General features: G+C 42.2%; 1 protein-coding gene across 1 annotated transcript in view; it reads right to left on the bottom strand.

Annotated features, from left to right (window-relative positions):
• MAP7 (microtubule associated protein 7) overlaps window positions 1–14,423 on the bottom strand; it is a 151,141-nt gene that overhangs the window by 1,691 nt on the left and 135,027 nt on the right. Inside the window, exons 9-16 of the mRNA XM_052645615.1 lie at window positions 11,694–11,809; window positions 11,060–11,343; window positions 8,574–8,808; window positions 7,395–7,566; window positions 7,090–7,191; window positions 6,470–6,520; window positions 6,324–6,381; window positions 1,949–2,051 (exon numbers count right to left, since the gene is read on the bottom strand). Coding sequence (XP_052501575.1) covers window positions 1,949–2,051; window positions 6,324–6,381; window positions 6,470–6,520; window positions 7,090–7,191; window positions 7,395–7,566; window positions 8,574–8,808; window positions 11,060–11,343; window positions 11,694–11,809 — 1,121 coding nt within the window. The remainder of the gene's footprint in view (window positions 1–1,948; window positions 2,052–6,323; window positions 6,382–6,469; window positions 6,521–7,089; window positions 7,192–7,394; window positions 7,567–8,573; window positions 8,809–11,059; window positions 11,344–11,693; window positions 11,810–14,423) is intronic.

A 14,423-nucleotide genomic window follows, 5' to 3' on the forward strand; every position in this document is an offset into this window, starting at 1 on the left:
TTTCACTTTGTTAACTATTAAACCTCTTCTTTTAGGAGAAAAAGAAAGATGCCTGACCTAACTGCATCACAAGGCCTTGCAGGGTACAGTGAAAATATTATTTGTAAGAGTGCTGTGGAAAAGAACATAAAATTATTATACAGATTCAGACTAGGATGGTGTGGTGCTTTCCCACTATTGTACCATGGAACTGAGAGGAGGCTTGGCATCACAGTCTACATGAGTGTGCTTGCATGCACACACACTGAATGCCTGCCATCCTATTCTTTCCCAATATGAGTGAGCTTCCTGTAACCAGGGAGAGTTTCGGTTCTCATCCCACAGAGATTTTTAAGTACAAGTTTTGGCAAAGAAGAATATATCTTCAAAGCCCTTGTTCCTTGACGGATGTCAGCTCCATCACCTTTCAGACCTGCGTGTGCTGACAAGCTATAATGGCAACACCAACCCCACGTTTGACTCAACAGCTGACTTCATTTTCCCCTTCCACTACTACCCAACCCCTCCACCCAGTCTTGTTAACAATTAGAGGAATAATCGTACCATATGCTTTGGATGACCAATTATTAAATGTTCAGAGGACACAGTGATATGCAAAAACTATAAAACTGAAGTTGAAGTTGCTGAGGTTAGGGTTTATGGATCCTCTTTAAGATACGAGAATCAGCTTTTGACTTCCTCTTCTTTGGCTTACACGCGAGGTTGAAGCTGGATGTAGGACTTTTGAAGATATGTTTTGGGTTCTTATACAATGATTGATCACTTGGTGATTTTACCACTGAAGAGAGTCAGCTAATGTATAAGCTAATTTTATTCCCTGGAGAGAATTATCAGTGGCTTAAAAAACTTATTCCTTGTTATAATAATGGGGCACTCTCTGCAGTACTTTTTAATAGGAGTTGGAAATGAATATTTTATTTAAAAATTAAACTAATTTAAAAATGAAATATTTCTTAATGTCTCGGATAATTTTGAAAATTTATTCAACATAATCAAAAGCTTATTGTTAAGGAATCTCTTCAGAAAATTGTGTTTTTTTGGAATTCTAAGTGGGCAAAATAAAAAATGTTTACTGTCCCAGGAAGATAATACAAAGATACCCTACGACACCTTAGGATGACTTGTCTTTTCATTGCTGCCAATACTATAAAATGTGTGGTATGTGTTTTTAGATTAAGAATTTATATATATCAACCATTATGCCATATACCTTAAACTTACACAGTGCTATATATCAATCACATCTCAATATAACTGGGAAGAAAAAAGATCTTAGATCTTAAGACATATTGTTCTATCAATTAAAAGAAAATCTGAGGAGCTTCAATTCTCTTATGGTGTCTAAGGCTGGCATTAGAGACAGAACTTTTTTCATGTTTGAGACAGCACTGTTAAAATCCTGTCAATATAAATGCAAGGGAAGAGTAAGGCAATCTTCCCTCAACCCACACTTCTTAACTACTGTCAGCAAACATTTGTTTCCTTGTAGGAAGTCCTACTACTGGTATAAGAAATACTGGCATCTAAATTGCTTTTACTAAGGAACAAACCTGTGACTCATTATAATATTATATACAGTAAAAATACAGCTGTTATATATCAACGAGTGTGAAGATGGTCCAGGATCATGCCAAAGATACATAAAGGAAAGTAACAAATTATTCCCTGTAATTTGATTAAATAGCCACACAAAAACCTCACCATCATATTTAGCAGTTCAAGAAAAGACATTTTCCTTTTCTCAGATTACAAAATTACTACCTCTAACCAAAATAATGAATCTAAATATAATAAATCTTCACGTTAAAACTCTGAAATTCTGTCCGGCCCCATCAGAAAATTCGGGTGGGATTTTGCGGAGCTAACAGTGGCGGGGAGGGGATGGTTAGACAAAAGCTGTCCTGCTTTGCTCTAATGTGCTAAGAAAAGCCCCGGCTGTCTAACTCACCTGTCCACCGTCACTTTTGATTGGTGAGAGGTAACCACATGGGTGCTGGCCTCTGGTTCCTCCAATCCTGGAGAGTTTGTCATATTTGGAAGTGTAGATACTGCTGGACATAGCAAAGATGATGGGATAAAGGGTTACTAGTAACTCTACTATCAAACCCAAAGCCCAGCAGCCAGAATGCTTGGATTTATGTCCTGGCTCTGCCACTTTCCAGCTCTGTGACCTTGGGCAAGCCATAAATGCTCTGTGCTTTGGTTTCCTCATGGATAATAGTACCTACCTCATAAGCTACTGTGAGAAGTAAATGTACTTAGAACACTTGTACTTAGTAAGAGTACTTAGAACACTGCATGGCACATTGTAAGTGTGGAAACCAGGGCTGCTATTATTTTTGCCTGCACCCAATTGATTTTGGGCAAAATATGTAATACTGAAATCACAGCAATTGATGAAGACAGTAGTATGTTGACTTGGCCAAGCTGATGCTGAACAAATGATTACTGAAGGATTTGGAGCAAATAATCATGAAATACCCTAAGTGGTGAAAAGTGGTTTTACCCTATTTGGTAAAACTCAGTTTAGTTCTAGTCACACTTAAGAATGGTATGGATTTCATACATGGAAGGCCAGTGAATTGTACCTAACTATGCTACCTAGTCATTCAACGCTCCCTGCTGGAGTCTAGCGTAAGCCAACAGTATTGATAAGTGACTTTAAAATCTGGGCCAGGTTTATATGAAGTCTTATAAAACTTAACGTAGATCATAGTTTCAGGGACCTTTGTGGCAGTTTATGGTTTCAGCTTGATGTCAGAGAATAAGTGAAATAATTCCAAAGAAGTGTTATTTCACAGCTTAGTACAAATTGAATAAAATGGCCAGATGTACAAAGAACTTAGTAACTGAAGCAAAGAAGAGACTGATGATAACTTAAAAGCTGTCAACATTTACAAAATTGGTAACAGCTTCTGAGAAGACTTCTGATAGGTCTGCAAATTCACCTGCCGCCCTAGCCTAGAATTCTCTTTGGAGCACTGGTAATACCATTTAGCCCTCAACCACTAAAGAGACTGGGAGAAGAGGAAAATGTGTTAGATAATCCTCAGGCCTCTTTCTAGCAGTATTCAATCACACTGATTATTAGTGACGATAAACACAAGTATGATGACTGACAAGTTTCACCTTCCCTCTCACCATTGTTCGTTCCAGAAGAATATCAAAAGAATTGACAGGGAAATAGCAGAAAGAAGAAAGATTGGGGGAAAAAAAACAAAACTAGGAGCTGTTTGTTTGGCTCTGCACAATCTACAGCATCAGCTCCTCAAATAATCCTGAGTTGGTACAATTTACACCCTAAAATGCGCATTCTGATCACTCACTGGGTGCCACACCTGCTTCAAGCCTGCATCTATTACAACATTCCTAGAGACAACCTGTTAAAAATACAGTGGGGTTAACAGGCAACCATTAAGGCTGTTTTCCAAACAAATATAATTAGGGCATCTTTAAAAGAGCATGGGGAAAAAAAAAAAAAAAAAAAAAGATGGGGACTTCCCTGGTGGTTCAGTGACTGGGAGACTCCATGCTCCCAAGGCAGAGGGCCTGGGTTCAATTTCTGGTCAGGGAAAAAGATCTCACATGATGCAACTGGGAATTCAAATACTGCAACTAAAGATCCTGTATGCCAAATACAACTAAGATCTAGTGCAGCCAAACAAATATTTAAAAATAAAAAGAGCATGAAAACACCATTAAGAAGGGGTCATGACCTAAAGGACCTAGGAAAGCCTCTCCTGAAGTAAAACCAAATCCCTAAACCCCAAAGTTCACATTTGAAAGTCCCTATAGTTTATAGACCTGCCTCTTGAGAAACCTATATGGAGGTGAGGAAGCAACACTTAGAACTGGACATGGAACAACAGACTGGTTCCAAATAGGAAAAGGAGTACATCAAGGCTGTATATTGTCACCCTGCTTATTTAACTTCTATGCAGAGTACATATGGCAACCCACTCCAGTACTCTTGCCTGGAAAATCCCATGGACGAAGGAGCCTGGTAGGCTGCAGTCCATGGGGTCGCTAAGAGTCGGGCACAACTGAGCGACTTCACTTTCACTTTTCACTTTCATGCGTTGGAGAAGGAAATGGCAACCCACTCCAGTGTTCTTGCCTGGAGAATCCCAGGGATGGCGGAGCCTGATGGGCTGCCATCTATGGGGTCGCACAGAGTCGGACACGACTGAAGCGACTTAGCAGCAGTAGCAGAGTACATCATGAGAAACGCTGGGCTGGAAGAAGCACAAGCTGGAATCAAGATTGACGGGAGAAATATCAATAACCTCAGATATGCAGATGACACCACCCTTATGGCAGAAAGTGAAGAGGAACAAAAAAGTCTCTTGATGAAAGTGAAAGACAAGAGTGAAAAAGCTGGCTTAAAGCTCAACATTCCGAAAACTAAGATCATGGCATCTGGTCCCATCACTTCACCGGACATAGATGGGAAAACAGTGGAAACAGTGTCAGACTTTATTTTTCGGGGGCTCCAAAATCACTGCAGATGGTGGCGGCAGCCATGAAATTAAAAGACACTTAACTCCTTGGAAGAAAAGTTATGACCAACCTAGTTAGCATATTGAAAAGCAGAGACATTACTTTGCCAACAAGGTCCCTCTAGTCAAGGCTATGGCTTTTCCAGTGGTCATGTATGGATGTGAGTTGGACTGTGAAGAAAGCTGAGTGCCGAAGAATTGATGCTTTTGAACTGTGGTGTTGGAGAAGACTCTTGAGAGTCCCTTGGACTGCAAGGAGATCCAACCAGTCCATTATAAAGGAGATCAGTCCTGGGTGTTCCTTGGAAGGAATGATGCTGAAGCTGAAACTCCAGTACTTTGGCCACCTCATGTGAAGAGTTGACTCACTGGAAAAGACTCTGATGCTGGGAGGGATTGGGGGCAGGAGGAAAAGGGGACAGAGGATGAGATGGCTGGATGGTATCACCGATTCGATGGACGTGAGTATGAGTGAACTCCGGGAGTTGGTGATGGACAGGGAGGCCTGGTGTGCTGTGATTCATGGGGTCTCAAAGAGTCAGACACGACTGAGTGACTGAACTGAACTGAGAGTTTACAGAGAAATGTCCTTTCCTGTAAATCATTTCATTTGTCTTTAAAAAAAAAAAAGCAAGCAAAAGAAACTGAGGTATCTCTGGTCCTGTCTCTTCATATTGACACTGCAGATGATGAAAGGAGAAAATAATAATGTACTATTGACCAATCACCCTTCTGTAAAATCATGAAGTTTTATTTTTATTTACATCAAATTTGATTTAAAATCACCAAGAAATTAATCATCTCTGGCCAAAGCCTATGGCATATGAACAATTTTCTAATGAAATTTCAACAATTTTCAAATTTTAATTGTCTTCTGAAGTCAGAACTTACATAACATTTAAATCCTTTTCTGAGAACTGCTGTAAGTACAGAAAGTTTAATGTCCTTAATAGCCAATATAAATACAGGTTCCTTTAGCAGATGGTGACAGTGTTAGTCCTATAGTCGTGTCCGACTCTTTGTGACCCCATGGGCTGTCCATGGAATTCTCCAGGTAAGAATACTGGAGTGGGTTGCCATTTCCTTCTCCCGGGGATCTTTCTGACCCAGGGAATAAACCTGAGTCTCCAAATGATATTTAATTATATATTCAAAGAAAATTAATTTTAATGTGTGTATATACTGGAGAAGGAAATGGCAACCCACTCCAGTATTTTTGCCTGGAAAATCCCATGACAGAGGAGCCTGGTGGGTTATAGGCCATGGATGGGGCCACAAGAGTTGCACATGACTTAGCGACTAAACCATCCACCACTATGAAAGTGAAGTGAAAGTGAAGTTGCTCAGTCGTGTCCGACTCTTTGCGACCCCGTGGACTGTAGCCCACCAGGTTCCTCCGTCCATGGGATTCCCCAGGCAAGAATACTGGAGTGGGTTGCCATTTCCTTCTCCAGGGGAATCTTCCCAACCCAGGGATCGAACCCAGGTCTCCCGCATTGCAGGCAGACGCTTTAACCTCTGAGCCACCAGGGAAGCCCTATATAAAGGCATATATATCAGATATGGACACACAAATATATACATAATAGAACAAGTATATGATATAAAATGACTTAAGATATCAACTCCATTAGAGTATAACCAAATGTGAAAAAAATCTGCTAGAAATGCTACAGATTTTTAGATAAATGGATTTGTAGATTAGATGAGATACACCTAAGCTTCTGTGAATGAATTAGTTTTATTTTAAAATCAGTGCTTATCTTGACCTCTAGAGTCAATTCAAAAATTCTGCATTTGAATTGAGTTCACTGAAATACATACCTGTTCCTCCAGTGGGAGTTCCCTTGGTTATATCTCCATTTCTCTGATCAACAGTTTTCTAGCCAAGAAAAAAGCATTTTTAATGTTAAAATTACAGGTTAAAAAAACCCCATTAAGAATAGTTTAGAAAATGGCCATCTCAATACCTTATCTGAAGCTTCTGTTCTTCTGGTCCTTTTCATAATCTCCTCAAGTCGCTACAAGAAAGGAAGAATTGAGCAAACAGATCCGATAAAGGAAGAAAGCTGGCCTGGTGCATTTCGCTGACTAAGCAAATAGCAGGGCACCTAAACATGTCTATTTTAGGAAAATTTTCTCTTTGTCTTAATTGGAGTTATTAAAAAAAGTTAACGGTAAAGAACCTGCCTGCCAATGCAGGAGATGTAAGAGACACAGGCTCAATCTCTGAGTTGGGAAGATCCCCTAGAGGAGGAAATGGCAAACCACTCCAGTATTCTTGCCTCCAGAATCCTGTGGGCAGAGGAGCCTGGAGGGCTACAGTTCATAGCGTCCGCAAAGAGTCAGGCACAGCACACACACAAAAACGTTGGAATTGGCTTAGGCCACATGAATTGGAAGTAACTGTTTTTTGGTGAGGACTGAAACACCAAGGCCAATTTCTTTGGAGGAGAATATTAATACTGAGCTGTTTTAGAGAACCTAAAATGGGCAAGACACATTTGTTTTCTGAATGTGGTGAGCCAGTCTCTCCATCTTTAGCCTGCTTCATTCTAGGAAGAATCAGAGCAGTGAGTGTCCCAGATACCTTCTTCCTCTCCAGGCGCTCTTGCTCTTCTCTCTGGAAATGCTTTTCCCGCTCCTGCCGGACCCTCTCTGCTTCTTCCCGAACACGAGCTTCTTCTTCCTTCTGAAAATGAGAAGACGGCATCGGCTTCATAGGGACAAGCTGGCTTTGCCCGCTGCCCCGAAATCCCGGCGCACAGGAGACTCAGAGCGCTCCTCACCACATGCTAGACACCTTGCTCTGCTCATCTGAGCTGCCCCGTCGCGCCATCCTGAGCCAGGGCTGCGCAGCCGACCTGCTTCCCAGCGCGAGCCGGACCCCGCTACCTGTTTCCGGATGCGCTCCATCTCCTCGCGCTCGCGCTGGGCCCGCTCCTCCTCCTGCCGCCGCAGCTGCTCTTCCCGCTCCCGGGCTAGCTCAGCTTCCAGCTGGCGGGCCTCCTCCTCTCGGCGGCTTCTCTCTTCAGCTACCTTCTGGGCCAATTCTTCTCGCTTTTGTCTGGAAAAAAGACCAACCAAGACAAGGAAACGTGAGGGGAGTTCCTTGGCGAGGCTGGAGCTTGCGGTTATCTCAAGGACGGTTGTTGGGAGGTCTGCCACAGTCTCCACTTGGATACATGTGAAGCCACTCTCTCTCCCCCACCTCATGTTGCCTCGTGGGAAACAGAAGCAAAAAGCAAAATGTAACCACTCGTATTCTGAGGGCAGCTTGTTTTTTTGTTTTAAGGATCTGCAATATAACTATCTTTAAAGGCTCAGACTTATTGAATCCAATAATGTTAACTTTTAGTAAAGAATTTAACACTCCCCTCCCAGTTTCTGTAAATAAATAAAGGTTATAACATTCTGGGGCAGGACGGGGTAAGATGGACCATGTAAACTCCCTTTTGGGACTAAGGGTAGGGCATGTCCAAGATGGCGGCCCAGCATACTTTCCTGAGAGGCAGTTCTGCCTATTTGAAGAACAATTATATTAACATTAGCCTTATTAGCTCCAGAAGGAGGCCAACGAAGCAAAGTACCCCTGGCATACTGTCTGGCAGGCAGTCACGGGGCACTTTATCTCAGAAAACATGAGCTTTTATTATACAGCTTTAAAATAATAAGATAATGAGGAAACATGGGGATGAGCAAGATGTTAGATTAAAAAAAACAAACTCAGACTGTACAACTGTACCTCTACGGTGGTTACAATCATGAAAATATGTGTGTCTGTATATAGGCATGTATATACACCCACACACTGTTCAGAGACTGGAAAGGATGAATCAAAATGTACACACTTATTGAAATCTGGTAGGATTATGGTTTTTTTTTCTTCAAACTTTTCTCCATCAATTTTGTTGTATTGTCATTATAAAAAAAATGTGACTTAAAAAGTTGCTTAGTCATCAGAGGAACGGCAGGTGAGAGTAATTCTGTAACAACTTACATAGATTCGCCTTCAACACTACCACCACTTCTGAAGACTTACTCCAAGGTGTCACGAGGGTGTCACTCCATTACCTTTCGAGTTCTTCCTTCTCCCGCTTCTCTCTCTCCTCCTTCTCTCTCTGCTCTCGGGCCAGCCGCCTCTTCTCAGCAAGCAGCCTTGTGGCCTCTTCTGGGTCGGTGGTGCCCGCAGAGGTCTTTGGAGAAGCACTGGCAGTCAGGGTGGATGACGGGGCTGGTGTCGGGGCTGGGGTGGAGGCTGGGGCCGGAGCTGGGGCCGGAGCTGGGGCCGAGGCTGCCGCTGGAGCAGCTGTACAAACAGGTACAAGGAGAAAGCCAATTGGAAACAAAAGCCAAAGAACAAAACAAAAACTAGCATCCCCCAGACCCCAGGCCTAGAATTCATCATTGTAATAGAAAAGGGAATGTTTATTACGGAGCGTTCTCAGGGTTTCACTGTATTCTATCCGTAACCGGGCAACAGGTAACAAAAAGCTTCATGTGCGAGTGAGACATCCAAAGCTGACACTGTCACTGAGTCTTATTTTTACACAGTTAAATCAGTTAACAACACATATCGAACGTGTACTGAATATAAAGCCTCACATTAGGTTCTAAAGGAAGTTATAACCCTAACAAAAAAGATGAGAGCTCCTTTTTGCCTTTCAATTCATTAAAAAAAAAATTCCTTCTCTTAAGTGACTATTTATCATTAGAGGACTAAAGCCTTTCTATGACCATGGCCAGTGTCCCTACTACGAGCCTAGGTTCAGGCTGGGAAGACAACAGTCGAGAGATCCCTTAGGTCCACCCAGCATTGTCTCCAGGTCTGAGAAGGAATGAACCAGCATCCGTGCTCCTTAGACAGGCCAGGTCTCCACTGCCAGTCCTAATGTGAACATGCAAGATTACAGCAGTTCTCTGACCTTATCTGGATTCAGGGAAAGTACCTAGAAGGCTTGTGCAGCAGGGAACCCTCCCAACCCCCAACCCCAGGCACCAAGGTGAGATGCACCTGACCACTCCAGACCCTTTCAAGATTTACATTTCTCCTGCTCCCACAAGTTTTTTCTTTGTCTTCAGGACACTTTTTGGCCTTTCTCTTCTCCCTGTTTACATGTAAACAGATACTGGACTCTCCCATTCCCTTAATAATATTATCATTTGTCTTGAGTCATCTACTCTTTCTTTGCCCTCACCCTCTATCTTCAAATTAAGTTTTAAAGAGAAAACTTTTGGATGAAGACAGTTTTCAACAAGATGTACTGAATTTCTAGCTCCAGGTGATTTTTAAACTTCTAGACAGCATCCGGTTAGTCTGGTAGAGATGAGATCCACTGGGTCTCCTGGAAAAAGTTCTGACCTCTGTCAGTCACGCAGGCTAATAAGCCAGTGGTCCTCAAACTACAGTACACGTAGGATGTGAAGTATAAGTGACGTGTTAGTTGCTCAGTCATGTCTGACTCTGCAATCCCATGGACTCTAGTCCACAAAGCTCCTCCGTCCATGAGGTTCTCCAGGTAAGAATACTGGAATGGGTAGGCATTCCCTTCTCCAGGGGATCTTCCTGACCCAGGGATCGAACCCGGGTCTCCCATATTGCAGGCAGATTCTTTACTGTCTGAGCTACCAGGGAAGCCCCCACACAGGATAACTGCCACTGTTTCTTCTGGCAATCCTGCACAGGAGTCAGACGACCTTAGTATCAGAGTCCATGGATTCACAACATATGCTGGTTTAATAGGTCTGAGGTAGGGGCAGGGTTCTATAGTATGAAACATTATAGATGTGGTTGAAAAATATTTCCATAAATTTTTTGAAAATCCTCCTTCTAAAAGGTAGAGACTAATCCCCTCCAGTTGAGTGTGAGTTGAAGCTAGTGAACTGTGTGGCAGAAATCGTGACTTCTGTGTATGTGAGACTTCTGAGATTAGGCATAAAAGATACTGTGGGCTTCTTGTGTTTCCCCCAGGTCACTCAGCTGGGGAAAGCCAACAGAGCAAGCAGACAGAATGTGTGGACATGAAATAACCCTATGGCGAGGCCCATGTGTCAGGAAACGACGGCCACCTGCCTCGGCGTCAGGAAATGACAGCCGTGTGTGTGAGTCATCCTCTAACAACCCAGCTAAACTGCTCTCAAATTCCTTCCTCAAGACTCTGCATGATACAGTACCTGTCTGTTGTTATAAACTCCAAAGTTTTGGGATACTTTGTTACACAGCAATAGATAAATGATTCTGATACAGGTGCTCTGAATACCACATTTTGTCAAATTATTGGACTCAGCCAATGAAAGGAATCCTAAACCATACCTGGAACAAGTATGCTGTGGCTCTAACAATAGGCTGTTGGATGGATGATTCCTTCTTTATATGCAAGAAAATTATACTTAAGAAAAGGTCCCCAAATTAGTCTTAGAGTAAAATTTCCAACTGCCCAAAAAGGGAGCAAAGAAGGGAGGGAAGAAAGAGAGGGAAGGAGGAAGGGCTAAGTAAAAGCAGTGCAGCAGAGAAAGAAGAGTCCAAGCAGCCCCCGCTGCACTAATCAGTGGGTTCCTACCGGGGGCAGGCTCTGTTTCGTCTGGCGTCCCCTCTTCAACTGTGGACTCTTCTACTTTCACCAAAGGTGTTCTGCCCTTTAGTGAGGGCTCACTGGAAACTTTCTGAGGTTCCTTCTCAGGGTCTTTTCTCTCAGATTCCACTCTGACTTCTCTCTTGACAGGGCGGATGTTGCCGGGGGAGGGGGGCCGGAGCTGAGCAGGGGCAGCTTTGACTGGTCCAGGAGGTGTGGAGGGTGCTGGTCTGGGGGTGCCAGGCAGATGGGGAAAGGACTTGGATGGGAGCCTGGGCAACAGACAAAGAGAAGAGGGAACATGAGGACAGGCTCGCCAGAACCCCCCTCTCTCCACATCTCTACCATGTACCAGTCTTGGAATACCAACACCAAGAGAAATGAAGGTATTGAGCTATGTGAGCACATCTCTCACATCTTACATGGCAAACATGTAAGATCTAAAGTATTTGCTTTAGAGGTTCATTCCAGGCTTCTTTTTTCTTTCCTCTGAGGAAAAATGTTACTCCCTAAGAGAAGGCTAAACAATGTGGGGAGAACAGTTTCTTTTCAGAGCCAGAGGACAGACACTACTAATTATCCAACATGGAACAACACTGCCAGGCTCTTATATTTCACTTACCAAAGTCGGGAGGAAGCTGGTGATCTGGCTTTGGGATGAGATGGAGACAGAGACCTTTGGCTGCCGGATGTGAGGTGGAAGGGCACATTTTCTCTCTCCTTCTCTCTTTTATAGCCCTAAGTTCAGAGAAACACAATAATTAGATTTTTCCACGAGCAGGACAATCACATTCATAGTGTTCAACAGTGAAGCTGTAATCCACTGAATGACATGGAAAATTTCCAGCCTTTGCCATATATATCCATTCCACCCCAACAAAAGGCCTTTATTAGGTTAAAACTGAACCTTATAATTGAATCAACACAATCTGACACTAATAAGAAGGTTCTGGAAGTGTGATTTGGATGTGTATTTGTAAAAAACAAAGCAAAAACACACTTTTAGAAAGCACCTATGCTTCCTGTCTAAAACTGCCCGGACCAAAATCTCTCATATTCTGGTATAGTCCACACAAAGGTCAAAATAAAGGTCACTTCCAGCTTATCCTCCCTACCTTTATCCCTTTTAAATCTTTAGCATTTTTCTTTTTTTCACCCTGGAACACACTACAGCTCAGTTATATCAGACGTTAATTTTTTCTTTATACTGATGAATATAAACAAGTCCTCCCTTACCTAGTGTCCTCTCGCCCTTGAAGGAAAAGTCAGACCCAAGGTGAGGAATTTTAGCTATTTTTGGCCTTCTTCATTAGGGATGAAATAAGAATCTGACAGTGGGCTGAACTATCAGCCCTCCTCTGACTGAACACTAGGAATTAGCCAGAGAAATGATACCTTTCCCAGGTTGAAATGGGCAAAAGAAACCCAGAAGTGTTCTGATAAAGTCAACCAAGACAAAAAACAAACAAGGAACACGGCAAGAGAGACTCATTCCAAGTATCTGAAACATGGCTGACAGTGTTCTGCGAGGGCAATGAATGCTTGCTGGAGACACCTGTGTAGATGTCTAGCAGTCCTTCAGTCGGTAGAATCCTTGCAGGAGCTCAGGCTGAGGTTGTTAGAGAAAAGACAGAACATCATCTAGCTTCAGAGCCAACAAGCTGGTGTGTACCTTCTTTTCCTTCCTGCCTGACTTAAGCATCACCTACCTTCTCCATCACCTGCCACCCCCACCCCCCCGACTTTGTTCCCTTCAGCACTTCTTCTAACTGCTTCTCTTTTCCTTAGTAACATCCCAAATGATGGGCTAGACTATAGGTGGGGGAAAACACCTCACTGTCAAATAATACTCGACATTTCCCCAGAATAAACACATGAAGGATGGGTCAGGAAAGAGCTTCACAGGGCACGTGCCCCTCTATGTAACTTGCAGCTGCATGACCACCTTCTGTCCCCATCTCTGGTACCAGAAGGCAGGAGGCAGAGTCTCAGAGAACACTTGCAGTCCTTGGGTAGCTGAAGCAGTAGCCACCATATGGAATGCTCTTTGCAAGAGTACAGGGTGGTAATTATGCTTCCCTTCCCGAGGGAGGTTGGGGTTAAGTAGCTTGAATTGCTTTTCTTTTTCTCAAAACATTTTAATGTGGCTAAAGTCACAAATGTCTTTCAAATGTCTTTCTGTTGGTCTTAGACTCAGTCACTTATTTGAGTTACACACATGTGAAGGTGCTCCTAATTCTTATCCTGATCTGAGTTAATAGCCAGTGGTTTGTATAATAATCTTTCCTGTTAATACTTTCCACAAGGCTAAGTTGGAAACATACACAGCAAGCTGCCCATGTCAATGGTCTGGACAACTTACCAGCAGGACAAAGACTTTAATTTTACAGTTAGAGTTAGGTTTAGAATACAAATAACCTACAAGAGAGACAATATAAACAGATATCCCAAGGTAGCATTGTACAAAAGAACTGGGATGATAGAAATATTCTGCATCTACACTGAATAAAATGGTAGCCACTAACCAGATTTGGCTATTTGAATTTGGACCTAAATTAATTAAAAATTAATGTTAAGTTCAGTCTCACAAATGTATTTCAAGTGCTCAAGAGCAGTCAGTTGAATGTAGATAAACCAAATAAAAAGAAAATTAAGAAAACAATACCATTTACAACAGCATCAAAAAAAGAATATGTAGGAATAAACTTAACCTAGGACATGGAAGACGTCTATGGTAAAAACTAGAAGGCACTGCTGAAGGAAATTAAAGAAGATGCAACATAAATGGGAATACCTCTTATGTTCACAGGCTGGAAGACTTGTTATTGGTAATATATCACTACTATAAGCAATCTATAGAATCAATACACTCTTTATCAAAAGGTCACATCATTTTTTTTTTTTGTCAGAAATAGAAAACTCCATCCTAAACTCATATAGAATCTCAAGGGACCCTGAATAGACAAAACAGTCTTGAAAAAAGAACAAAGTTGGAAGTCACATTTTCTGGTTTTAGAACATATTACAAAGCAATGGTAATCAAAACAATGTGGTACTGGCATAAAAACAGACTTAAAGACCAACGAACAGAACAGACCACCAAAAATAAAACCTTGAGTATACGGTCAAAGAGCCTTGACAAAGGTGCCAAGACCACTTAATGGGGAAAAGATAGTCTATTCAACAAATGGTGCTGGGAAAACTAGATATCCACATGCAAAAAAATGTAGTTGGACCCTTACCTTATACCACATACAAAAATGAACTCAAAATGCTTAAAAAACCTAAATGCTAAGACTTCAAACTATAAAATTCCCAGAAAAAAAAAACGGGGAGAGTCCTAATATTGGAT

Source organism: Budorcas taxicolor, chromosome 9 (genome assembly GCF_023091745.1).
Source record: "Budorcas taxicolor isolate Tak-1 chromosome 9, Takin1.1, whole genome shotgun sequence".
NCBI classification, from domain to species: Eukaryota; Metazoa; Chordata; class Mammalia; order Artiodactyla; family Bovidae; genus Budorcas; species Budorcas taxicolor.